The sequence below is a fragment of the Chrysoperla carnea genome, chromosome 3 (assembly GCF_905475395.1).
Source record: "Chrysoperla carnea chromosome 3, inChrCarn1.1, whole genome shotgun sequence".
In the NCBI taxonomy this organism is placed as follows: domain Eukaryota; kingdom Metazoa; phylum Arthropoda; class Insecta; order Neuroptera; family Chrysopidae; genus Chrysoperla; species Chrysoperla carnea.
The window spans coordinates 7,995,319-8,020,159 of NC_058339.1; the positions used below are offsets into that span (position 1 = coordinate 7,995,319).

The following is a 24,841-nucleotide window of genomic DNA, read 5'->3' on the forward strand; positions in this document are numbered from 1 at the left end:
AAATAAAAATAATAATATTAATGAATAATTAAGTTTTGCATTATAAAAGAAAGTATTTATGAAAAAAAAAAAAAAAAACAATAAATTTAATATTATTAAACAAGAAATAACACACTTCAATTTAAAAGAAAGTACTTAAAGATGTAAAGTATGCTGTTTGCTTGCTATGCTATGCTATATAATATGATGTAAGTTAATGAATAAATATATACAAGTATATAGTAAAAAAGAAAGAGCATTTCTTTTAGTAAGTGAAAGTTGACGTCATCACATACAAACACACAACACACAACAAACTTAATAATAAAATGTTGTTGACTCTTTCACTAAAACTATCACATCATAACCAGTTTATTAAAAATAAAAAAAAATAAAAAAAATCAAACAAACAGACATTACCTATTACCATACCGTGTACTGGATTATATTAATAATTAATTAATTATTTAATTAATTAATTTTATTTTACCTACTTAATTAAATCATAATTAATAAATTCATTCTATTTTTAAATTATGATTTATTATTTTATTTATAAACAGAATTAATTGTGTAGCTATTGGCATGGAGCATAGTAGGTGGAAGGGATTGGTAAATCGATCGCAGCGCTGTTATCTTATAAAATTTGCAATAAATCATGCATTTTATTTAAAATATGACTAGTTTTCGATTGATTACATGTAAATGATATAGCAAATTGCATAAATAATAACATAATTAATTATTTAATTTTGTAGAAAATAGTATTAAATTTTCAATGTATAACATATATACAATCCATAGACTTATATGTACATCCATAGAATTCTATCAATAAAATATTGTGATTTCCAGCATTTAGACCGTTTAAAACACGAGATAATTAATGCTTAAGTTCCCAATTTCGCCAATTTACGTCCAAATTAATATCTCGAAGACAAAACGACGTGGTGCTATTTTTTTTCTAAAAACATTCCTCCCAACTTTCCTACTTCTTTTTCAATTCGAGAATTTTCTAATATGATAAAAAATAGCTGAGAAAACTGTGAGTTTTACATGCTTTGACCTTCGAAATCGCGAACTTTGCAGCTGATATTCTCGCGACCAAAAATTATGAGAAAAAATAGGCCAAATCTGTCAAAAAGTGCTCTTATGCCTTAATTCGAAATATCCTGGAGTTCTCATTTTCTATTTTTGGTAATATTTATAATAATAGTACGAAGCTCTTAAAATCCCTTATTTCGATTCTTTAATAAACGAGTATTACATCAAAAAAGTTAGATTTATGCTCTGAGGGTAGAACTAAAAAAATCAATTTATATTACAGCATTCAACCTGTTAAATTCTATTAATTAAAATTGATTAATTGACCCATAAATACCCAAAGGCTGCTAGTACCTACATTTTTTGTGTGTGCAATTTTTTGTTTATTTAAATTCTTAATTGGCTGAGAAATGTTATTTTTTGCGACGTCTATTAATAAATGGCATGTCCGGATCTCAATCTTACGGTACATCTAACCTCAGATCCAACAAAAATTACCTATAATACTACCTAAACATAACACAAAAAGCAATATGAATGACCAAGCCAAGCAGATGTTTATAAAGTTACATAAAATCAATTAATACAAATACAATTTTTTTTAAAACCACATTAAAAAGATGGGTTTCTTGCTGTATATCATTGTAGATATTATATAACGGGAATTACCTGAATTCATTTATTGTTATGTAACCTTACATAACAAGGGGATGAACATTTGGATAAACATTTGCGCGTGGCATCACTTAAATACTCAATACACGTATTACATACTTTGTACCAAAAATAAATAGGCATAATGATGATTACTTGGGTGCTATAGTAGTGCTGTTGTGTTGTAGTTAGTGACTGACTGACAAGTCATTGGATTTCATAGCGGTATTATATTTCCGGGATAATTTTTATTAAATACGCATACAAAACATATATAATAATAATATTTATCTACTTAACATGTTCTTTTATTTGAACATAGATACGTACTTACAGTCTTTATCCCCTTTTGTATGCAAAATTTTGAAAAAAAAGTTTAAAGATCACCTCTATCAAGCCCTCATTTTCAAGCTACTGACGAAAAATACACTCACGCTCTAAAAATGCATCGCTTAATAAAAAAAAAAGATTTAATTTTATTCATTATGTAATTTGTACATCATATCTGTAATAAAATTGCCTATAAATAAAAAGAAAATAAATTTTTCTATCACTAATATATTACTAGCTTGATACCCGCCCGCTTCACTGAGTTTATAAGTAAAAAAACATGGTTATATAGCGTCCATCTTTCTTATTCTCACTTACCCCCTTCTATAACACTCCAAGGGATTGTTTTACACAGCTAAAATCAACAATTTTCAACTTGTTGTGTATAATATGTAATTCGTTGAGTATATCAGAAATGATGACCATGAATTGTTTTACATTTACTATTTTAAAACAGAAATCTTTAATTTATGATTCAAAATGATAATTATCGACCTCATTGTGTTGTTAATATTGTATTATATTTACATCGCTTAAGTGTAGTTCATTTTCAATGTCCACTATTATACATAAACTTACCTGTAAATAAAAACAATACACTTTTTGGTATGGTTTTATTGTACGCGGGTGTACTTATAACAATATTAACTTTGGTTAAAATACCATATGCACCATTAAAGAATAATATAAAGTTCATCGAACTTAACATATATTAAGTTAAAGTACATCATTTTCAATGACTTTATAAAATATGTGAATATCACTGAGACGAATAAACATAGAGCTATTGTATATGTTACGGTAAAAGTGATAAATCACTTACTATAAACTACATATGCTTATTGAAATTGTCAAAAATTGCTCAAATGAACCTCTTAAATATATTTTAATTTGGAAGATAAGCACACGGTTAAAGTTTTTAATTTTTCCGTAACATATATAATATATTTGTTAATCAAATATAATTTATCATTTTTCATAAATGTCATCGCTGCATGTCTAATAATCGTAACAGATTGTTTCTACACCAGAAATTTGTTTACGAATAATTTTTAAATCTATTTATTAAATAATCTAATAGAGAAACTGGTTCTTTGTAGTAAACGTGGACAATCCGCCTCACAAAGTTATCAATTTGTAACCGAATACTAATGCAAAATCAAATTTATTCAGTAAATTTGTTGTATGTGATTATTAAAATTACATTATACTTTTGTAAAATTACAACTTTTCTATCATTTGTAAAATTACAAAATATTTTGTAATATTGCTATTTAAAATTTGAAGACGACCAATCAATCTGAAGGGTTATATTGCCTCGTGAAATTAGTCGTAATTGTCATATTAAATTGTATCTACACTAATAGTTTAAGTTGTCTTCTCATTTCTATCTAAAAATTTCAGACAATAAATTTTATGCTAAACAGAATTGATTTAAGAATATGCCTCGATGATATAAATTTTTGTTATACTTTCAACCAAGTTAAATCATAAACGAATATGTTTTCTGTGAATACTTAAATCTTTCCTGAACCCGCATGAATTTTTTACCCATAGGATAAATAAATTTCTCATAAAAATGAGCTTAATAAAATTTAATTGTTGATTTAATATAGATAAAACTATATTCTTCGAATAACTAATTTGTACTTGAAGTTTTACACCGTTTAATTATATGTATGAGACAATGAAATGTATGACTTCCTGGTTGCATGTTTCATCGTTATATTCTAGGCTAGCCTACTTTATCTATTTTATATACTGCAGCTTATATTTTATTAAATAGCATTCGCAACAAATATATATATGGAGTGTTCTAAAAATCTTCGTTTCATTTCTTTCTGAAACTCATTGAGTTTTTTATTCATTTTTCACCAAATTTTGTCCGTCCGGCACAATAAATCATTTTCAACCCCCGAACTAAAAAAAAAGGTGGTGTTATAAGTTTGACCGCTATCTGTGTGTGTCTGTCTGTCTGTGGTATCGTAGCACCTAAACGTATGAACCGATTTTGATTTAATGGAAAGTGTTCTTAGCTATGTTTCAAATGCGAGTTTAGGGCTCAGATCGATTTTTGTGTATAATCTTTTTCATATTTTCTCAAAAAAAATCTGTATCAATTTTTTCCATGTTTTTGTTGTTGCATTTCCAAAGTTGCGGCTATCACAGGACACTGGGTGGGTGGCAAGCATGCTGAACGCTTAGGCCTGGCAGTGTATCACGACTACTGCAGGAGCTGTCACGGTGGTGACGAGGAGGAGACAATGTCTCATCTTCTCTGTCACTGCCCAGCTCTTGTCATGAGGAGATGGACTTACTTGAGCCAGCCTCTCTTTGACGACCTCTCCGACCTAAAGTCAGTCGACGTCAAAGCCCTCCTGCTGTTTTTAAACAGCTTCAAATGGTTCATGGAGTAGTGACCGGGGATGGGCCATCCCTTTAACGGTATCACAACGGGCCCTATGGTCTAAGTGTATCCCACCCCATGACAGCCACTCTAACCTAACCTAACCTAACCTTCCATGTTTTTAATGATTTTTTTATTTTTCTTAAAAACTATGTATTTTAGGGAGAAAAAACAAAGAATAAAAGTTGTTGAGGATAAAATTTCCAATCGATTTGCAAATTTTTGATTGTCCTCAATCTTTCACATTTTCGGAAAAATTGATATTAACCTGTTAATTGGTATTTGTTCAGTTTAAATTGTGTTGTTTAAGAAAATGTAAATGTTATTTGTGTTAATATCGAAAGATGCGTTCTGTAAAACAAATCGCACCAGACACCAGATTGTAAGTAGGTATAGATAGGTACATTGTCCGATTGGATCAAATGAGTACTTTTACCTCACATATTATCTATTATACATTACATATATGTTTGTACAAATGCGAATGAACTGTTGTTGAACATACAAATAAACAAACAACAACGCATGCAAGCGTGATGCACCACAATTCAAGCTTTAATTACACACAAACACACACACAAGTGTAGGTATACTTATTACACTCACATTCAATTGATTGTAGTAAGTTTTAGTAGTATTTTGTAATAATAAATGTAAGTTGTAAAGAGTGCATTAGGGTACAATGCACTTTAATAGCATAGTAATACATTATATTATATATATATATTAATAGTGCATTGGCTTCTTTGCACATTTTATTTTATTCATCACTTTTTATTATTTATATATGTGACGTTATATTTATTATATATGGTGTTTTATAAGTCTGTTAACACTTCTTTCTTATTATTTTATAAATACACTAAAACTCTAAAGTAACTCCCAAACCTATGATTATTAATTTAAATACCACGATACCTGAAATAAAATTGTATATTTTATTTCAAAAACACAGTAAGTAAAAAGATACTCACTCTTAAATAGCCACATTCGTGTATATATAACACGATTGTGGTGTCACAAACACACATACCTAAATGTTCCCATATAATACATACTATATAATGATCTAACCTAATTTGGGCCCTCACGGTTGAACAGTGATGTTTACGAAAAAATGTTTCAACCAAAAGTTGTTTATTTTTTCTTCAGAAATATTTTTTACTCTCAAATTTTTGTTCTATCTCTGACGGTTCACAAAATGGATCCTACTCAACCTCACTTTTTACGTACTGAGCACGCTGTGTAAAATTTCAGCTTGATATCTCCTCTTTTCATCTCTGAGTTCTTGTGTTTATAGACAGACAGTTGAACAGCCGAAAATGGACTAATTAGATGATTTTATGAACACGTTGCAAGCATAACAAACTTGGGACTAAATTTAATATACCTAGATATATTACACATATACATGGTATAAAAACATACAACAGACTTACATTCCGTTTAATGTCAATATTTCAATTGTAATCATCGTCAGTAGCTAAATTTCGTCAGAAGTTAAAACGATCAATAATTTTTCTTTCTGAAATTCAGAACAAATACATCAATGGACAGTTTGTCTAGAAACCCAAATTTTTCTATATACTCTCCGTGTTAGTAATCCGAACTTTAATTAAGTTTATCTCGAGTTAGAGACGGTCAATCGACTTTAAATTAATGGTAATTGTATTATAATATTCTTAATAAATATGCAAAAAGAATTTTCTGACACTACGCCCATTTCAAAATAACAGCCTTAATTAAAAAGGCCTTTCTTTACAGTATAAGTTAAGTATTACATATGTAATATGTTGATTGTAGGTATATGTTGTAACTTATATAAATGAATGTAAGTAAGTATGTAGTATCAATGCCCTCTTATTGGTATGATATTTATGTGCGATTAGTTTGTTGTAGTTCAATGCTCCATGTCGACCTTCTGCAATTCTTTGATTTGTACTTACATTACTTACGGGGCGCCTTTAATGTATGTTGTTTGTGTGTGTTTAATGGAAAGGAAATGCATCCGATTTCATTTTTAATACTAACTTTTTTATAAAACTTTATATAAATTAATTGCATTGAAATTGAAATAATTACCTTAATACAATAAGATTTATAGTAATTCTATGGCATTCAACTTCCTTAGATGTTTTCCTGAACAAAATATTTGAGGAAAAACCTCAAAAACTATGAAGTCGTCTTTAATTTCACAAAAATTTTCTAATTACTAATATTTCACGATTTAATCAAATTAAAATTTTTTTTTTCTTTAATTCCAGGTAAGGATCAATCCGCTGCTATATCCAATTTCAAAATGATGAGTTTCGTATCGTAAGTTTTTTCAAGGTATCTAAATTGGGTTATTGACTGATATCGAATTTGCCTTATTACAAGTAAAAACGTAAAAATGAACTTGAAACCATTATAAAAATTTAAAGAAAAAACGAAGAAGTTATATAAGCATTCAAAGATTATTGCCTTTCTCTTTCTTGCAAAACAGAGTTTAATATGTATGTCTATGGCGAAACTCAACAATGACGTCACTTTCAAAGTATCTTCCTCTTTGTTTAATAAGAAGAACTTCATTTTTTTGTCCATGCAATTAGAATTCATCACCTGAAATGATACTAAAAAATTTTGTTTTCATACCAATTACTAAATAGCTACCTAATAAATTTTTATTGTACAAAAATATTCAAAAACACTTTCACACTTTTAAAAGGTTAATAAAAGTTAATTAACCAGTTATTATAAATTAATTAATATTAATAACACTATAAATACCAATTATCATTTAAAAAAATTTATATTATTTATTAAGTCTACAAAATGTTTTCAATATTACATATTATTATTAATTTTTAATTTTTAAAACACATAAATAAAAAAATATATGTGTGTACAGTGTGGTTAGGAATAAACATTACGAAATTGAACACATAAAACTTACTTATGAAGCACCTTTCCCCCTAAAATCAAAAAAACACACTTTATAAATCTGCTTTTAAGCAAAGTTCCCAAAAAAATAAGTTTTGGGAACTGAAAATTTTTGGAGACTTATTTCAAATTTTGAGAGTAGATTCTGTTACGGAAAATTAGACGAAAATTAAGAGTAAAATTTTTCGATATATACCATAGTTTTTGAAATATTGACGCCTAAAGATTTAAAGTAAAACACTCATCGAAGAAATAACACAAAAAATGCTATTCCTTTCATCACTTTAAATGTAGATATTTTATGGAAAAACGAGTACCGCTTGTTATAATTTTAACAGCCCAAATTAAAAATGTGTATTTTTTTTGACAGCCTATATATTCTTACAACTGAATTTACTAAAATATCTTGATGGAATAAAACGGAAAGAAAAAAACTGATTTAAATTGAAATCAGATCGAATTTCGTAACACATTTAAAAATATTTAAATTAATATTTAAAGATAATAGCTTTAAAATTAAAATATTACACAAAAATCTGAATCAATTAAAATTTTCAATAATAATAATGTATTCAGTCAAATAAGTATAGTATTTATTATTTACGCAACGAAAAAATAACGATATTTTAAAATATGTATTTATAGATTAAACATTTCAACAACAGTGTGTTCAAAAAGTATCTCACCCATATATTGCATTTATTCTACTATTTTAACGAACCTAAGTTGCAAGTTCGAAGAGGATTATATAGTCCTAATGACACGGCTCGGCTTCGCACGTGTGCAATGTCGATTCTAAATGTTTTTATATACAAAAACGTGTTTATTTACGACTTCACATTATCAAACCTATAAAATTATCAATGTTTCTCTATTGCATTATGCATGTTTTATATATATAAACCTTCCTCTTGAATCACACTATCTTTTTTAAAAAAAATTGCATCAAAATCCGTTGCGTAGTTTTAAAGATCTAAGCATACATAGAGACAGGTAGCGAGAAGCAACCTTGTTTTATATTGTGATGATATAAAAACAAATTTCCATCGAAGATCCATCATTTGATGAACAGGGACGACTATAGTTAGAGTGTTGACGATTGAAGAGCGATATCTATATTATCAAATTTATAAGCAACACTTGCACACAATATATTAGATATTTTTGTAGCTGCATGATGGTATTGTAAAGCTAAAAATACCACATTATTTGACTAAAGAAACCATGTATTTGGTTTATATGTATGTACCGTGCAATAAACCAAAACTTTACACTTTAAGAGAAGAATATGTACTTACTGGAGTTGAAACTCAATATTTTTCGAAAATTCTGACACGTTTTCATTTGGAATTAATACGTGATATTTTTAAAATATCATTTAAACTAGAAAGAACAATAAATAGCTAGGCTTGATTCGTTTTGGATTAAATTTTTGGTAATTTATTTGATCTCACAATATCTAATATCTAAAGGCAATAACCAGAAAAAAAAAACTAAATTTTTATTTTTATTTTGTTTGCTAAAGTAAATAATTATTTAAATTTTCGTGGCGGATACATAAAACATTTCAAACTGATTAATATGCTGAATTATTATTATATTATTATTATATAAAAATTGTTGAATACATTGTGTGCTGGTCCAAAAAGCAACTCGGTCGGTCACCGTGTATAATGTTTGGGCCATGGTCAGTCGGTGACCCTATCTGTATGTTCAATATTTCATGACGCATCAATCTGACAATTAGCTTATAAATATGTTTGACCATATCATTATACAAAATTTTTTTTTTTTAGCAAAAATCGCGCGTAGGTCTTTTAAGATTTGGCAAACATGATTAACCAGTGTTAATTATAATTAATGATACATAATTAAGTGTGCCTTTTTTGTCCAAAAAAAAAAAATATCTTGTACTGTTTTTCCGTGTTTTATCTCAACCTACGAATCGAACCATTTTTGGAATAAGATAATTATGTTCTTTTTACAAGGGAAGTATTTTTTTTTTCAGACTATATTTGCCACACGCCCGGCATGTGTTTTAAATCAGTTTTACTTTTTACAACTGTCATAAAAAATCATAAATATTAATTGAATAAATATGCCTTTTTGGTATTAACTTTATGATTTTTTTCGCCCTTAAAAAATAACTTGGTAATTTTTAACTTTTTACTGTTAATTTTGTTTAGGAGAATTATTATATAATATTTTTTAATGGACAAGGTTAGGGGTTTAAAGATATTGAGAGCAATAAGTCAATGATTTTATTGGAAATTTTGACATCAATGATTTTTTATTGCAATTTTGACATCTATGTATACTAAAACGAAATTTTGGTGCCTATGTAAGGTTATTTAGAAATTTGGTGCTAAATTTACAAAATTTTTGTGCAATTATTTTCAAGAATTTCACATTTTGAGATAAAAAATTACATTTCATAACTAAATTCCATATTTGGCAATTGAAATAATCGAGTTTTAACCATTGGAACTTCGAGAAAAATCAAAATCATTGATATTTAATCAAGAAAAAAAACTATTACTTTTCGAAGGACAAGCAAAGCCTTTTGTGACTATTTCCATTTTTATATGTTCCTATATCTTAATAGCTCCAGAATCAATACATACCTACAGAGAATATGACTTGGAATCCATCCCCCTTTTGTCGATTATAGTTTTTATCAGTTTTTAACACGCTACTATCAGCTTGGTATGTAATGGAATCTTTGAAGGTGATTTTCACCCACCCCAAAACGTCGGAGAAAATTGATACTTCACAAAATTATCAAGGGCCGATGACAATACAATAATTTAATAAGTTTATTCGATCAACCCTCTCAGGATCTTCAGAATTAACGATTAACTAAAAAATCTTTGATGGTGGAAGCGCAGATAACATTCCATTATATTAATATATAATAGTTAAAAAAAATTAAAACGCGCTTTTGTAACTAGATGAACTAAATAGTAGAAAATAATTTCTATAAGTTCAAAAAAAAAATTTTGTGATTAAGAAAATAACATTTTTAATGTAAAACAGCGTGGGGTACTTTTAAAGATAGCACCCCACGCTTTTTTACGATAAAAAGACTTTTTTCTTAATCTTAAATTAATTAATTTATTTTTTTTTTTGCACAGAAATTATCTTCTACTTTTTAGTTAAACTAAGTGAAAAAGCGTGTTTTTTCATTTATGTTATTTGCGAAGTTAAGAATCCGAGCGGGTTAAGGCGCTGACTTTAACCGTTTGTCTTAGACTTAAGACTTAGTTTGGGGGTTCGAATCCAGACAGCGTCAGTGTGAGCAATTATAATTAATGGGCCTGATCTAAAACTGATCACAATGACGTCGTTTGGATAAGAACGAAATAGTATATCTCCAAGAAACGGAGGTTAAAACCCATTAATAATATTATCTATTTAGGGACATGTAGCTAAGCATAGAGGTTACATGGCGTCAGCAACAATTTTTTTTTTTTTGCTATTATTTATTTATTTTTTCGCAAAAATAAGTAAAAAAAGTACTATTTTGTAAAAATGACATAAATTTAATAATTTTATTATATATATGTTTGTTGTTTGATGGGGATAGATTATGATTATTTTCTGTATTACTGGGGTAAGTGACTCACAGTGACCTCGTAATCGCAAAAGTCGTTGCCATATTTATAACGATACTTAACGAATACAACCGAACATGGTTATAAGTTCTCATCATAAGCTATAAGTAAGCTGAGCGTTGACTGTTTTTTAAGTGAACACATTGTTGAGAGTGTTCCACCATAGCACAAAGTAAAACTCTGCGCTCAAGTTATGTGTCGTTCAAATATATCAGCAACTCTAGCTATAAAATAAAAATGTAATAATGCAAACACACATATTATTACACTTTATATAGAATGGATGGTTTGTTAGGTCACTGGCCCGAAGCAACCTTTCCAAAAAGCGAACTGTATTCTGGAATTTTTATATTTTGTTTATAGATTTAATGTTTTAAATTATTAATCGACTTTTATTTTTATTTAATCATTATTACTTTTTATTTATGTATAACGAGAACAAATTAATCAGACCAATTTTAAAAATTCGGCTACCAAATGAGGTTTTTTCATTTTATGGAATAAAATTTTGTTCAAATATTTAAAATGAATTAATTCGTGTGAAAAAATTGATCAGTTCGATCTAAATTCGTTAAAGATACAGTGGAACCTCGATAACTCGAACCTAGTTAAGTGGCAATTCTCATTAAGTAGAAAAAATATTTTAGAATTTCTTACCATTAATTTTTCGAAGCCTATAAAAAAAAAACACTTCTAGCCTATTATGATAACTTGTCGAGGTAAATTTTAGAGGAGCAGAGGTTCCTAAGAGTCTGAAATTGAGTCACGTAGTTTATGGATGCTCCCTTATCTGTTTTGATCTATTATTGATAGTATAAAAAACGCCGCAAGATCCAATTTACATGGCAAAGAAAACAATCGATTCAATCGTCAATTTTCGAAGTAAATGTGATGGTGAATTATCAGAGAAGGTTATTGATGAAAGTAGCGCCCAGATTAAAGTCCCGACCTGTGTTAAATAACAGATGATAAATGACAGCGAAAAAATATCTATACTTTAAATTTCTATAGCTTTAGCTGTTAGTAGAATTTCTAATTTCTTTTTAATTTCTACAACCCTCTTCTACAAATTTTTTATACTATTTCAATGGCCTCGTTCGGCCAAAACTGAATAAAATAATAGATATAAGATATTTATGCTCCAAAAAAATCACGTTTTCTTAGGATCATTTTTAAATCGTATATACCGCATTCTCATTAAGGCCCATGATAAACTGATAAATTTTTTAATGCCACCCAAGAAAATAATAACAACCGGAAGTCGTTTTTCCATAAAATACAGTTAAAGTCATGAAATGAATGTCATTTGTGTGTTATTTCTTCTATAAGTGATTTTTTCTAAATCTTTAGACATCAATATTTCAAAAACTATGGTATATATCGAAAAATTTTACTATTAAGTTTCGTCTCATTTTCCTTAACAGAATTTACCCTTAAAATTTGAAACGTAAGTCTCAAATATTTTCATTTTTTTTGGGAACGTCCTTAAGCAACGCTTATCATACGCATCGCTCTGCTTGTTATTGATTGATGAAATAAAATTATTTTTGCTACCTAAGAACGCGATTTTTTTTTATATTCCTACTGCTCATAAAATTTCGACTACCTTAAATATTTATGATTTAAGGATACGTCCAAGAATACGTCTTGACCTAATTTTCTGCATGGTACCCATAACTGTTTGTCGTGTGTATCTTCAATAAAAACTTATCAAATAAAAATTAATGGTTATTACACGCGTGCAAAAAATAAAAATTTTTACGAAAATAAGTCAAAAATTTTGTCGGCATCTTTTTACTTACAAAAAAAATTAAAATTATTTTATTACTAGGGATTGTAAACTAATATAATTAGATCTCTGACTTGGTACCGACGACTCTTTATACAAGTGAAAGTTTTAAATGATTTTTAGAAATTTCAAAATGACCTTGTCCACCAAATGTTTTCACAGAGTTAAACACATTAAAAGTGTGACTTATGAAGGGTTAAAATTAAAGTCAATGTTAATGATAATTTTTGTTTTGATAAAAAGGGGTTGTATGTTTATGACAGTATTTAAATATCATTTAAATTTAACTGTTTTTTTTTCTTGTAGCCTTGTCCTTATGGTCATATAATTTAACTGGACAAGAAGAAAAAACCCTTTTTCGTAAATAACTGCAATTAACAGTATATATATATATAGTATTTATTTTGTTAAGCAACAAGCCGTTAACCGACACAAATTTTTAATTATTTAATATTTCTTTCAAAAAGTAGACCTTCAAATAACCCTTAAAAATTTTTATGCCTTCATTCTTTGAAACTATAATGAAATATATATTTTAACCTATGTTTTGAATAATAATAATTCTTAGGGATAGCTATTCTTTAATTTTGATTTAGTTCAATCACTGTTTGAGAAATTTCACTTTTAATATTTAAATTTCTTCGAAATTACAACAATTTGAATTTACTAAATTTGTTAGCAAAAAGTCAATTTTAGTCCACATTAAAAACTTGAATTAAATTGAAAAACTGATTCAATCAAAAATAAACGCAAAAATTAAACTATTCTAGGTGTTATTGCTATAACATTACATTGGATTCACATATAATGTTATAGTTATAACATTTAGAATGGTAAAACACGTGTTTTTTTTTTAATAAGTAGTGAAAATGAAAGTGATAGTAAAAATTCAAAACTTTATTTATCAATTAATAACCCTTTTATACGTCTTTTGTGAAAAATCATATCGATTTTCTGTACGGCTTATGAGAAATGTGAACTTTTTTTGTTAAAAAACACTAACTTTGATAGTTAATTTCTCCTAAACCGTTTAGAGAATCAATATGATTTTTTCAAAAATAAAAGCATGATTAATTGATAAATTAAATTTTTGATATCATTTTTATTTTTACGGTAATCGAAATACCTTAAACTTGTCTTACATTTAAATAAATGTAACAAATGATAACGCCATTAATAATTATTTTCGTCAGTCAATTTAACTGAAAGAAATCGACAACAAGCATAACAAGCATACAGAACCAACTCAGCAATAATTTTTGAGGTCAGCAAACTTATTTGCTGAACGTTGAACTCCCCAATGAATTTGTTTCATTAAAATATATAGGTAAATATCAAGTATTACAGTAGTAGAAATCACATGAAATTTATTGGGTCTTCTCATTGATAAAAAAATAATTTTTAAAGGATTGCGCTAGGAATATCAAATAAGTACATTAAATTTGATCCAGTTGGACGTTTCGTCTCTTTGTCGAAACTTCTTCAGCAACTAGAGTAGTTGCTGTTTTTTGTAGATAAATAATTCAAAACTTTTAATAATATGGTTCCATGATAGGAAATAGTTTTTCTTATGAAGACATGGTATTTAAATAATAACTCTGTTAATCATTATTTATTTAATTTTAGTAATTATAAGTTTATGAATAATTTTAAACAAATATTATGAAATCTCTCATCTGAAAAAATCTAAGTATTTGGGTATGGCTTAGTTTTTAATGAATTTTGAATTCATTTTTTAATTTTTTTTTTTCATTTTAATTTGGTTTTTTTTGTAACCAATTAAAAACAGAATAAAAATTTTTATAATTTATATTTGGTTTAGTCGTTACCTCAAAAAATTCGGTCAATGAGTTTCAAATGCTTTTATTTTTCATGTAAAACTTTCGTGTATATCATTTGTGGGTTTTTTTTTTATGTTTTGAACCTTGAATTTTATGGAACAGAAAAAAATTTTTTCTGGCTCTTGGATTATATTTACATATTACCTGACGTCCTTAAATGAACTGGCGGCTGACAAAATATGAAATGGCTGACAAAATAATGTAAACCTGTTATGGATATCAGGACAGAATAACATTCTAAGGAATTCTCAAGCTGGCGAGGTTGCTAGAAATTTGCGAACCGTAAATTGCGCCTTAATGAGGAAATATTAAGAAAAGCCACTCTTAGATGGAGGGAAAAAAGATCGCATAGCAAAATCGTTGTTGTTATTACAGGACACTGGCTCCTACCGGTGCATCACAATTATTGCAGAAGCTATCACAGTGGGGAGGTAAAGGAAACCATGTCTCCTCTTTTCTCTAAATGTCGCGCTCTTGCCATTAGGAGATAAACTGAAGTACTTTGACGCCAGTGCTTTCTTGCTGTTCTTCAACAGCTCCAGTTAGTTCAAGAATTATGGGCCGGAAATGGGGCAATCCTCATTTGGTATCTCAACGTACTCTTAAGTATAAATGTGTCCCATCCCCACACCCACTCTAGCCTTTAATCTCTCTAGCTCTTAATCATCAAGACACCCACTCTAGCCTAACCTAACTTTACCTACATATTACAACAGGAAGAACAAGTTTTTACAAAATTAAAAAACCTCCAGACTCTGCCCTCTCAGATTTTTTTGAAAAATAGCTAAGAATTCTTTTTATCAAATATTCTTGACCACGATGCCACAGACAGAAACACATTTCGATCTAACTTATAATACTCCTCCTTTTTGAGTTGGGTACTAAAAAATACATTTTACAAAGTAATAAAAATTGATTTGATTTTAAAACCATGCTCTCATCAAACTGCGTTAAATTAACTATTTGATTGAATCGTCTCCATTCACCACAAAAGATCTTTGTGAAGGAGGGGTGAATTTTTTGATGTGTGTAACTATGTTAAAATATTTTTGCAGGTATCAATTAATAAAATATGTGTAAGCAACATCACATTATGAAATAGTTTTAGGTACAAAAAAAAGAAACCTTGAACGTGTAGCTAGAATGCTAGATAGATTAGACATTAGACGGCTGACTATTTTATAACTCTTCACATATACATCATTGTGTTATTTAACATTTGGCCCTGACAAAATCCGGTCCTTCAACTATAGCTATATATGATGTGTTTGCCTATTGAAAGGAAAAGGGCTACATAGATTTATATTTTTTTTATATCAATAGTTAACCATCTAAAAAATATTATAATTATAGTTTGTTTAAATTAAAAAGGATGTTAGGAAAAAAAATAGCTAATTCACGATTGATAAAATTTTGATTTGTAATTTTTCCTTATCAAAATCTATCACAGAGCTTAAAGTATACCACATTAACGAAGTTCCTTAACACAGCTTGCGCAAGTGAGCGAAATGGTAGAAATCGTTACGTAAGTATGTGAGATATAGGCTGTGTATGTGTATAGCTTGCGAGTAAATTCTATTGGATAATAGACCAATAAGCTCAAGTTCAAAATGAATTTATTAAATCTTCAGTTTACAATGAATAGTTACAAAAACATCTTAAAATTATAGTACCTAGCCTAAACTTTATCTTTAATACATCGTCTTTTAAACAAAATACATCGAAATATTGTAAAAATCAATCGAATTGAAGAGTTATAGAAGTGCCTATGTGTATCAAAGTACCATAAAGAAAACATCTTTAAATTAACTAGTATTTCTAATTGACTGTCATAGTAAACAAGACATCATGAACGAACTTCATTCCTGACGGGGGTCCCTCATTCACCCTTCGACGAAGTGAAATGTTAAAAAAATAAATTACATTTTCTTTAATTTAATTTTTATTATACCTTTATAAATTATTGCTCATGTGTTATTCGGATATATGATCTATATATTATATTGTAAAGTTTCATTAAAATCCATTGAGTAGTTTTTGCCGTGAAAGCGTAACAAAATAGGGATTCTAAACGATAAGGACTATTATTTTTGTTCATTTTTTACAAAGTATAAAGTTTGAAGCATTTAAAATTCCGCCAACAAAATGAACCATATGGAGTTCCCACACCCATATATATATACCTAGACCATCGATATTAAAAATCTTTACATTTTTGATATATTTATTTTTACCAAAAAAAAAAAAAATTTAATAAAACAACCCTTTTTGAAAATAGCACAACACAATTTTAACAAAACCCATGTGAATATCAAGATTTTCGCTCCTACACAACAATAGAGTTACCTACAACCCAGTGATAACCCATATGTTGGCTGTTATTTAATCCTTTTGAATATGTGTGTTTATAAAATGAAAGTGAATTGGATATTTTTTTTTTTGGCATTGCAACCCATTGTGCTGTCAAATTTATATATAAAGATCGACCTGAATTTTTATAATAATGAATATGGATTGATGATGATTACTTAACAAATATTGTATTTTTTGTGCAAATATTTTAAAAGCGGACCCAAAAATATGGTATTTCATTCAAAAAAAAATAAATAAATAAATAAATAAATGCTACACCCTTTGCTTGGAAACGGAAATAGAAAGTCTATAAAAAAACACTTTCGTATAGTTTGAAATCTCGATTTTGAATTCAAAAGAAGTATCTTCTGGGCTAAAATATGTTTTCTATTCATTTTTTCTTCGAAGATATTTTAATTTTCGATTAATTTTTCTTTAAATTTGATTTAAAAAGTATAAATTATTACATCAGATAAATTTTTACATCACAGATAAAAACATTAATTATCTATTACTTTTTGTTTTTTGTTTACTTTTAATCATGTATACGATATTTATTTACATCATATGGTCTCTCGATTAAAATTGATGATTTTTAATATGATACATACAGCGTAAACTAATTATTGACAAGTATCTTGTCTAGGAATCTTAATTAAAGAGAATTGAAAAAAGTACACACGAACCAGGACTCGAACCCGGACTTCTTGGATTCATTGGATTCATGTCAACGTATTCTCAAAGTAGATTTATGATCATATTTTAAAACAAAAAATGAAATCAAATAAAAAAAAATCATATATGAACCTTGCTAGCCAGTGATGTTATATAAACAATATACTTCCTCGATAAATGGGTTATCCAAAACTAAAAGAATGTTTCAATTCGAATCAGTATTAAGTAGTTTCTGAGATTAGCGCGTTCAACCATAAACAAACAAACTAACTATTCAGCTTTATAATATTAGTTAAGATTTTGTACAGTTCTAATCGTAATAAAAGGTACCATTGTTTTAACACGTTTATAATGATTATTTAGCATGAATTATTTTGTAAATAAATATTAGGCGTTATAAATATTGCTTGTTACATTACAGTTTTAATGTTAATGTTATACATTTTTTATTTTTATTTTATTATTTCCAATGATTTTGTAAAAGATAATTTAAACAAGTAGATGATGTTATAAATTAAAATATATTTACCTACCTAGGTATAGCTGCTGCAACCATCCAGCCATCGCCATCAGTAAGCGCATATTTACGCCTCTTAGTTCAAAACAAATGACAAACAATGGTATGATAATTGTAATTATTTACAGATATTTAACATAAATGTAAGTACTGTTAGAAATTGTAGGCATATGTACTTACTTAACTATGACGGCCACTCTAAGTACACTGAAAATTAATTTTACTAATTTATTTAATTATTTTAAATCGAAAGATTTTCAAAAAAAAAAAAAAATCCAACTTCTTTATTTAGTCAAAGAATAAATAATATTATAAAGTTATTTCATAATTAAGATGTGATAACTTAATGCGTAGGCAACTTGTATACAAACTGTTTATTAAACAAAGAAATAAATATACGGTGAACATATTGAAGCCGGGTTTTCTATGTAGGAATAACTTTTTTCTAAAATATTTTTTATATCTGTTTTTTCGTCGTAACTAAAGTCATTTTGAAATGTCCATATTCGATCCGTGAGTGAGTTTCGTTTCCATGGTAACGATACACTACTTTAATTATAGAATCGTATGGATGCATATATAATTGTATGGATTGCATTTAAGACTTAATTGAAAATTTAATATTATTGTCTCACAAATTTAAATAAATAATTATGATAATTTACATTTGAAAAATAATATTTGTGCAATTTGATTTCTTATTTTTACAATTTTTAATGCATTAAGTTTAATTAATTCGTGTTTTACAATAATTTTAATTTGACATTTCTATAACATTAACATGTAAAGAACTGCAAATTAGTAATAACAGCCCTCTTTAACGCCAAAATTTTTCACTGGAAGCGCTGGCATCGATTCTATTGTCCCTACCATGACTATGCACTCAACGAATACTTCATTAAATCATTTAAAAGTTAAGAAACTGAATTCATTTGGGCATCGATTTTATTATTAAGCTAATTAAATTAAATTTTTATAACATCCTAAAACAATTCAATGGATTGATATTTTCGATTACCCAAATTTAAAAAAAATCACTTGTTGATTATTTATATCCGTTTAGAATAATTAAACTTTCACATCTCATAAAACAAAGCAATCCAAAAACAAAAGTGAAGGTCGGAAATTTGCAACTAAATACAATAAGCAAGAAATTATCATAAAGTAAAAATTTATAAATATTTTAAAAAAATCATGGAATTTAAAATTAGAATAGTTTTTGATTTATAATTTCAAAAAAAAAAAAATTATTTCTTGTCAAACAATAGTAGCAAGATTTACACCTTGATGGTGTGACACATAACACCATGCAATGGTATCAAACGCATATCTATAAATAAAGAAAATATGACCGAGAACACACGATATTATTAAATTAAACTATAAAAAAAAAACCGCGTCAACCTGAGATAATATTACAAACATAGAATATTCGACGGCGTATAAACTTACTAATTATAGTACGGCAGATAGAACCATCAATTCGTGGTAGGGTACAGTGAAATTCTGCACCTGTGAGTGACAAACGAGATCATCCTCATTAACTTCATAAAAAAACACAGTTATTCCAAAGTTTTAAGTGAACATTTCGATCAAGAGTATCCATGTCTGAAGCAGGGAAATAATTTACTGAGTATGACTTATATTAAACTAACGAAAGTATACGAACAGACTCATGTGATGCGAAAAATTCTCACAATTTCTGTAGTTCTTAGAAAAATATTTTTAGGTAGGTTGAAAAAATTTGAAAAATTCATAATTCGAAAATAGATAAAATTAGATGAAGATAGAAAAGTTTCCACAACATGAGCCAAACGCTCATTACGCAAGTGCTGACGGGGTAAAAATTAAAAAAAAAAAAAAAAACACAGTTATTCCAAAGTTTTAAGTTTTCATTTCATTGGATTTTCGGAATGTCTCCGTCTATGCTCGATAGTGAAATTATTTCAACTCTCTACCATACTATATAAGAAATAATTCACTTACAAAAGCGTGTAATAAATGCTAGTGAATTCAACTAGTGCTAGTGAAAGGAATTATTATTATTAATATTATCAAATAAAAAGTATTGCTCAATGTTAACATATTAAGTATACTTATTGTTAAATAAAGTACGATATACTTTACAATAACGAAAACCAAAGAGAGATAGATAAAATGATGGTGAACCATCAACACATTGAAGATGGCATGCAAGAGATCTATACATACGCAATAAAACGCGAGGCATCATCATTATCATCATTGTTATATCGTACCACACTATACCACCACTACCACCACCACTATACCATACCATGGCATGCTATACCATGCCATGCCACTAGTTACCACATTGAATGGCCTTGGCCGTTGTTGTGTTGGCCATAATAACTGCTGCTAGTGTTGTGTGCTGTTCACTCGTTGCGCGTTAGTTCATATCATGGCACTGTGTATGTGTGTAGACGGACTTGATACATGACTAGTAAGACATACTAAACTTGATAACAATGTTATAGTGGGTACAGCCTTTAGGCGGGCTGATCAATAACTGTATTTTTCAGTACATTTTTATTCCAATCAATAGTTGTAGTAAAGTTAATTAAATCTTACAATAAGGATTAACCCTGATGTCGAATTGTTGAGATATAATAACACAAAGTTTATCAATTTTATTATTGAACAGAAACGACTACAGTTAGAATATCGTGGTTTAAGAGAGATAACTATATTGACAGAATTTAAAACTATGTAAACAGAATTGTAAATCTTTGTTTATATATTGTATGATAAACTTGAGGAGTACAGAAGAGATACAAATTACTCATTATTTCACTACAAGCTTGTACACTCTTACCGTGCATATAATCCAAAACATTTTTACAATATTGTAGAAAAACAAACACAAAAAACAAAAGTATTTTTTGCTTTCCCTTCAAATTAAAATATCTCGTGAATATTAGACTTCGAAAAAGACTTCATATTTATTTTCTGATAAATTATTAAATATTTTGTACAAATTTTGTTCTTGCCAAATATTTTACTTGTACTAATCAAGATATTCCAAATTTTATGTTTTGGGACATGGTAAAATGTGTTTTGGGATATGGTAAAATGCAGTTATTGGACGTAAAACGAAAGATAAATGTATCGATTACTTCGAAAATATTTGATTCTCAGAAAACCCTGTAAATAACTGGGACTGTCGACAGAAGTGAAAACTTAAAACTTTGGAATAACTGTGTTGGTTGTTGGAATCACAGTTCTAATACACCTAATCCACCAAACAGAGACAACTTTTTAGCATGACCGTCACAGGAGCTCAATGCATTTTCCCCACTCCAAAAGCGTCAATCACGCGAGCTCAATGCTTTTCCTCATCCCATAAGTGTCCAAAGCGCCAACGAAGTTTTCATTTACAAAACCTGGAAAAGTTATAAATTTTGTATTTATTCCATTCATAAGTATCTTGTTTGCGATTTATTAAGATCTATTGGATTGTCCGTTTGAAAAGAAGTTCAAAATTAATATAATTTGTTTGGAAATTATCGTCTGATAAAAATTTGCTAACGTTCGTAGTGGCGTAACAAAATTAACTAGAATGATTAGCACGAAATATCAATGATGTTAAGCTTCCTAAAAAAACGGTTTTCAATAATTATCTGCGCTTGCGCCAAAATAATAACTTCCATACTAATTGTTAAAAAAAAAAAAGTTATTTGGTTATGATAATCTTGTAGAATGTTCGATTTTATTTTTCGAAGTGAAAACAATAACTTTCTATCAGAAAGTAAAAAACGATTCATATGTTAGTTTGAGAGTAGTGTGAGTGAATGTTATGTATGTATTAGTGTTTTTAGCTTGCTTGCTTATAGTGTCTGGGTAATTCAGTCAAGGTTTGCGGGCGTTGAACTTCCTTCCTCACTATGTGAGTGAATCGATCGCCCCACTCTATGAGGCGGTCGTTTAACAATCATATAAACCAACCAATCGGAGTATGAGTAGTTATTGTAAAATGTTTACTGATTGGGAGTTCGTTTTGCTATTGTCATTGACCTCCACAAGTTTTTGAATACGATGAACCCAAACTGCTAAAAACTCTCTTGTGTATTATGTTGTGTTTGATTTCCTACAAATTAATGTAGAGTTATTGTAAGGTTGATATTCGTTTAACACATCGGCCTTCAGGTGTTCTGTGTTCTGTGTGTGTTGTGTGTATTATGTCCCTTCAAAAAATCTTCCGCAGAACTACCAACAACAAACTTTTTAACTGCTGTTCTTGTGCTTAGCAGCTAGAGGACTTTCACTCTCTGCAGTTAGTTCTTTCATAGCTGTAGAACATAACACAACGCAATCGTAATAACAATCGTTTTTTTATTTTTAGTGTGCGTCTTTTTAATATTTTTTAAACAAACACGTTTCGTTTTAAATTTTGACAAATGTTTTCGTTAAATTTTATTCAACAATTCAAATAACTTTTGTGGATTATTTTTTAAATAAACTTTTGGTGTTTTAGTGAAGTTTTTTTGCTTGTTTTTTTGTTAACGAAAAAGTGAGACACATGGATTAAAAAGAATAATGTGGCGACAACAATTAGTGATTTTGTGAAATTTTTGTGCTTTATATTAATTTTTCTGTGTTTTTTTTATTTGTTTATAAAAATTTTAATTTAAAAATGATTCTATCACCGGATAGTACTCATCAGAGTTTTCCACAACCACAATTACCAGAATCAACAAGTAGTCCTGTTATGATGGACATGACAGTAACGTCAGCGCAATCACGTGAACCTGCGTTAAATATAGGTAGCGAAATTTAACGATTATTTGTAAAAAAAAAAAACTTTCTTACAGATTAAATAATATAAATATTTTAAAATAAAAAAGAGAGTCTTTTCTATAAAAAAAAAAAGTGAAAGGGAAAGTTGTTCATACATCTTTCACTTGAGAGTGTTTACTTTCTTTTTAATACCAAACACGCGTTGATTTATTTTTTAAAGGTCGATGTACTTTATTTTTTAAAACTTTTGCTTATTAATTTATCTAGAATAATCCTTTATTGGCAATTTTTGGTTTGTTAACGTTTCGTTAACTTTTTTATGACTTCTTCAGGAATCAACAATTGATATTTTTAATTTTTGTTTGTTAACGTTTCGTTAACTCTATGACATGCTTTAAGGTTCAACAATTGATGAACCCAGGGTTCAACAATTGACTTTATATAAAATAATCCTTTATTACAATTTTTATATTTTTAATTTTTGTTTGTAAACGTTTCGTTAACTTTTTTATGACTTCTTCAGGAATCAACAATTGATATAAGAAAACTATATGATTTAATACAAACCGCCATACGTTTCGTGCATTCGAATTAAACTTCTTCAGGCTCTTGAAGTACAATTTAATCATTTAAATTTTTCCGCCAAATTTGATTAGTTTTATAATTAATATGGCTACGTTTTATTCGATTTTCGTTAAATATCGTGTGTTTTTTGGTTACAGAATTTGATGGTACGACAGTTTTATGTCGTGTTTGTGGCGATAAAGCATCAGGTTTTCATTACGGTGTACATTCATGCGAGGGATGCAAGGTAAGCTTTAATTTTTTTCTGCTCTGATATAAAAACGTGACTAATTTTTGCTGACACAATAAAATTAAAATTAATTTTTATAAATACGTCGATAATTAATATTTTCAAGATTAAATTGTGTGGTTATTGCCACTGAATAAAACCTTGTTTTAATTACGGAAGACAAAGTTTTTTAAAATTAAGTTGTAAACCTTGACGAAATTTTTCTGGCATAAATTTTTCAATAACTGCTATCATTTTTTTTAAAAATAGTATAAAAACTATTAAGGTAGTTTGTACGTAAAATGTTTACCGTACACTTTCTGTTTAGTTCTGTTTCTGTTGTTATTTGAAAACATTTTGCGCGCTAAATTTGAATTTAAAAACAATTCCTTAGATTATATATAACGCATTTATGAATGTTATCATAATTAAACGACAATTTTGAGGTTTATGAATTTAAACAACAGCTGATTGTTGAATTTGACTGTTAAATTTTAGTCAACTCAGTTTTAAAAAATACTTTTATGATTTTTTAAGTAATTTTTTTTTTTTTTATTTATAAATATATTGCGTTATTTTAACTTATAATAAACTTTTGTGTATCATAAGTTGTAAAAAATGAATTCAAAAAGTGATTTTGAGTAACAAACTACCTTCATATCATATAACTGCTATCATTTTTTTAAATAGAATTTCATATATATTTTGTGTTTCTGTTTGAATATAAAACGTACGACTAACAATTTTTATGACGCAGAATTAAGGTTGAAGGTCGATTGTTCTTGTGTCAATGGCCGGTTTATACCATTTTTATATCGGTAGAGAGGGGTATATACATGTATATATATATGTATATATATATACTGCCCTTGAATATTTAATGTACCAGCATATACCAGATAATATGTAGCAACAATTTTTATAAATATTTTTGTTTCTATATATTATTATTAGATATTTTTTTTCCATGTGTTCAAGGTCTTTTTTGTCAAATATTATATTGATTTTAGTTAGTTTTTTGTGTAGGTTTGATTTTATTTTTTGGTGGTAATTATAATAATTATTACTCTGTGTAACCGTGATTTGAATTTTAATTGTTTTTTAGTTGTTCTTGGAAAGTTTTCGGGAAAAAATGTCGCTTGTCATCGTTTTTTCCCGCTAGAAAA

General features: G+C 28.1%; 1 protein-coding gene across 2 annotated transcripts in view; it reads left to right on the plus strand.

Moving 5' to 3' along the window:
• The window catches only part of LOC123296844 (ecdysone-inducible protein E75), a 187,646-nt gene that overhangs the window by 131,423 nt on the left and 31,382 nt on the right, over positions 1–24,841 (plus strand). The window contains exons 1-2 of one of the 2 annotated variants that reach the window (XM_044878517.1): positions 22,779–22,908; positions 23,605–23,693. In XM_044878517.1, the coding sequence (XP_044734452.1) occupies positions 22,779–22,908; positions 23,605–23,693 (219 nt within the window). Of the gene's footprint in view, positions 1–22,778; positions 22,909–23,604; positions 23,694–24,841 lie in introns of those variants that run through there. The other variant, XM_044878516.1, reaches the window with a different exon arrangement.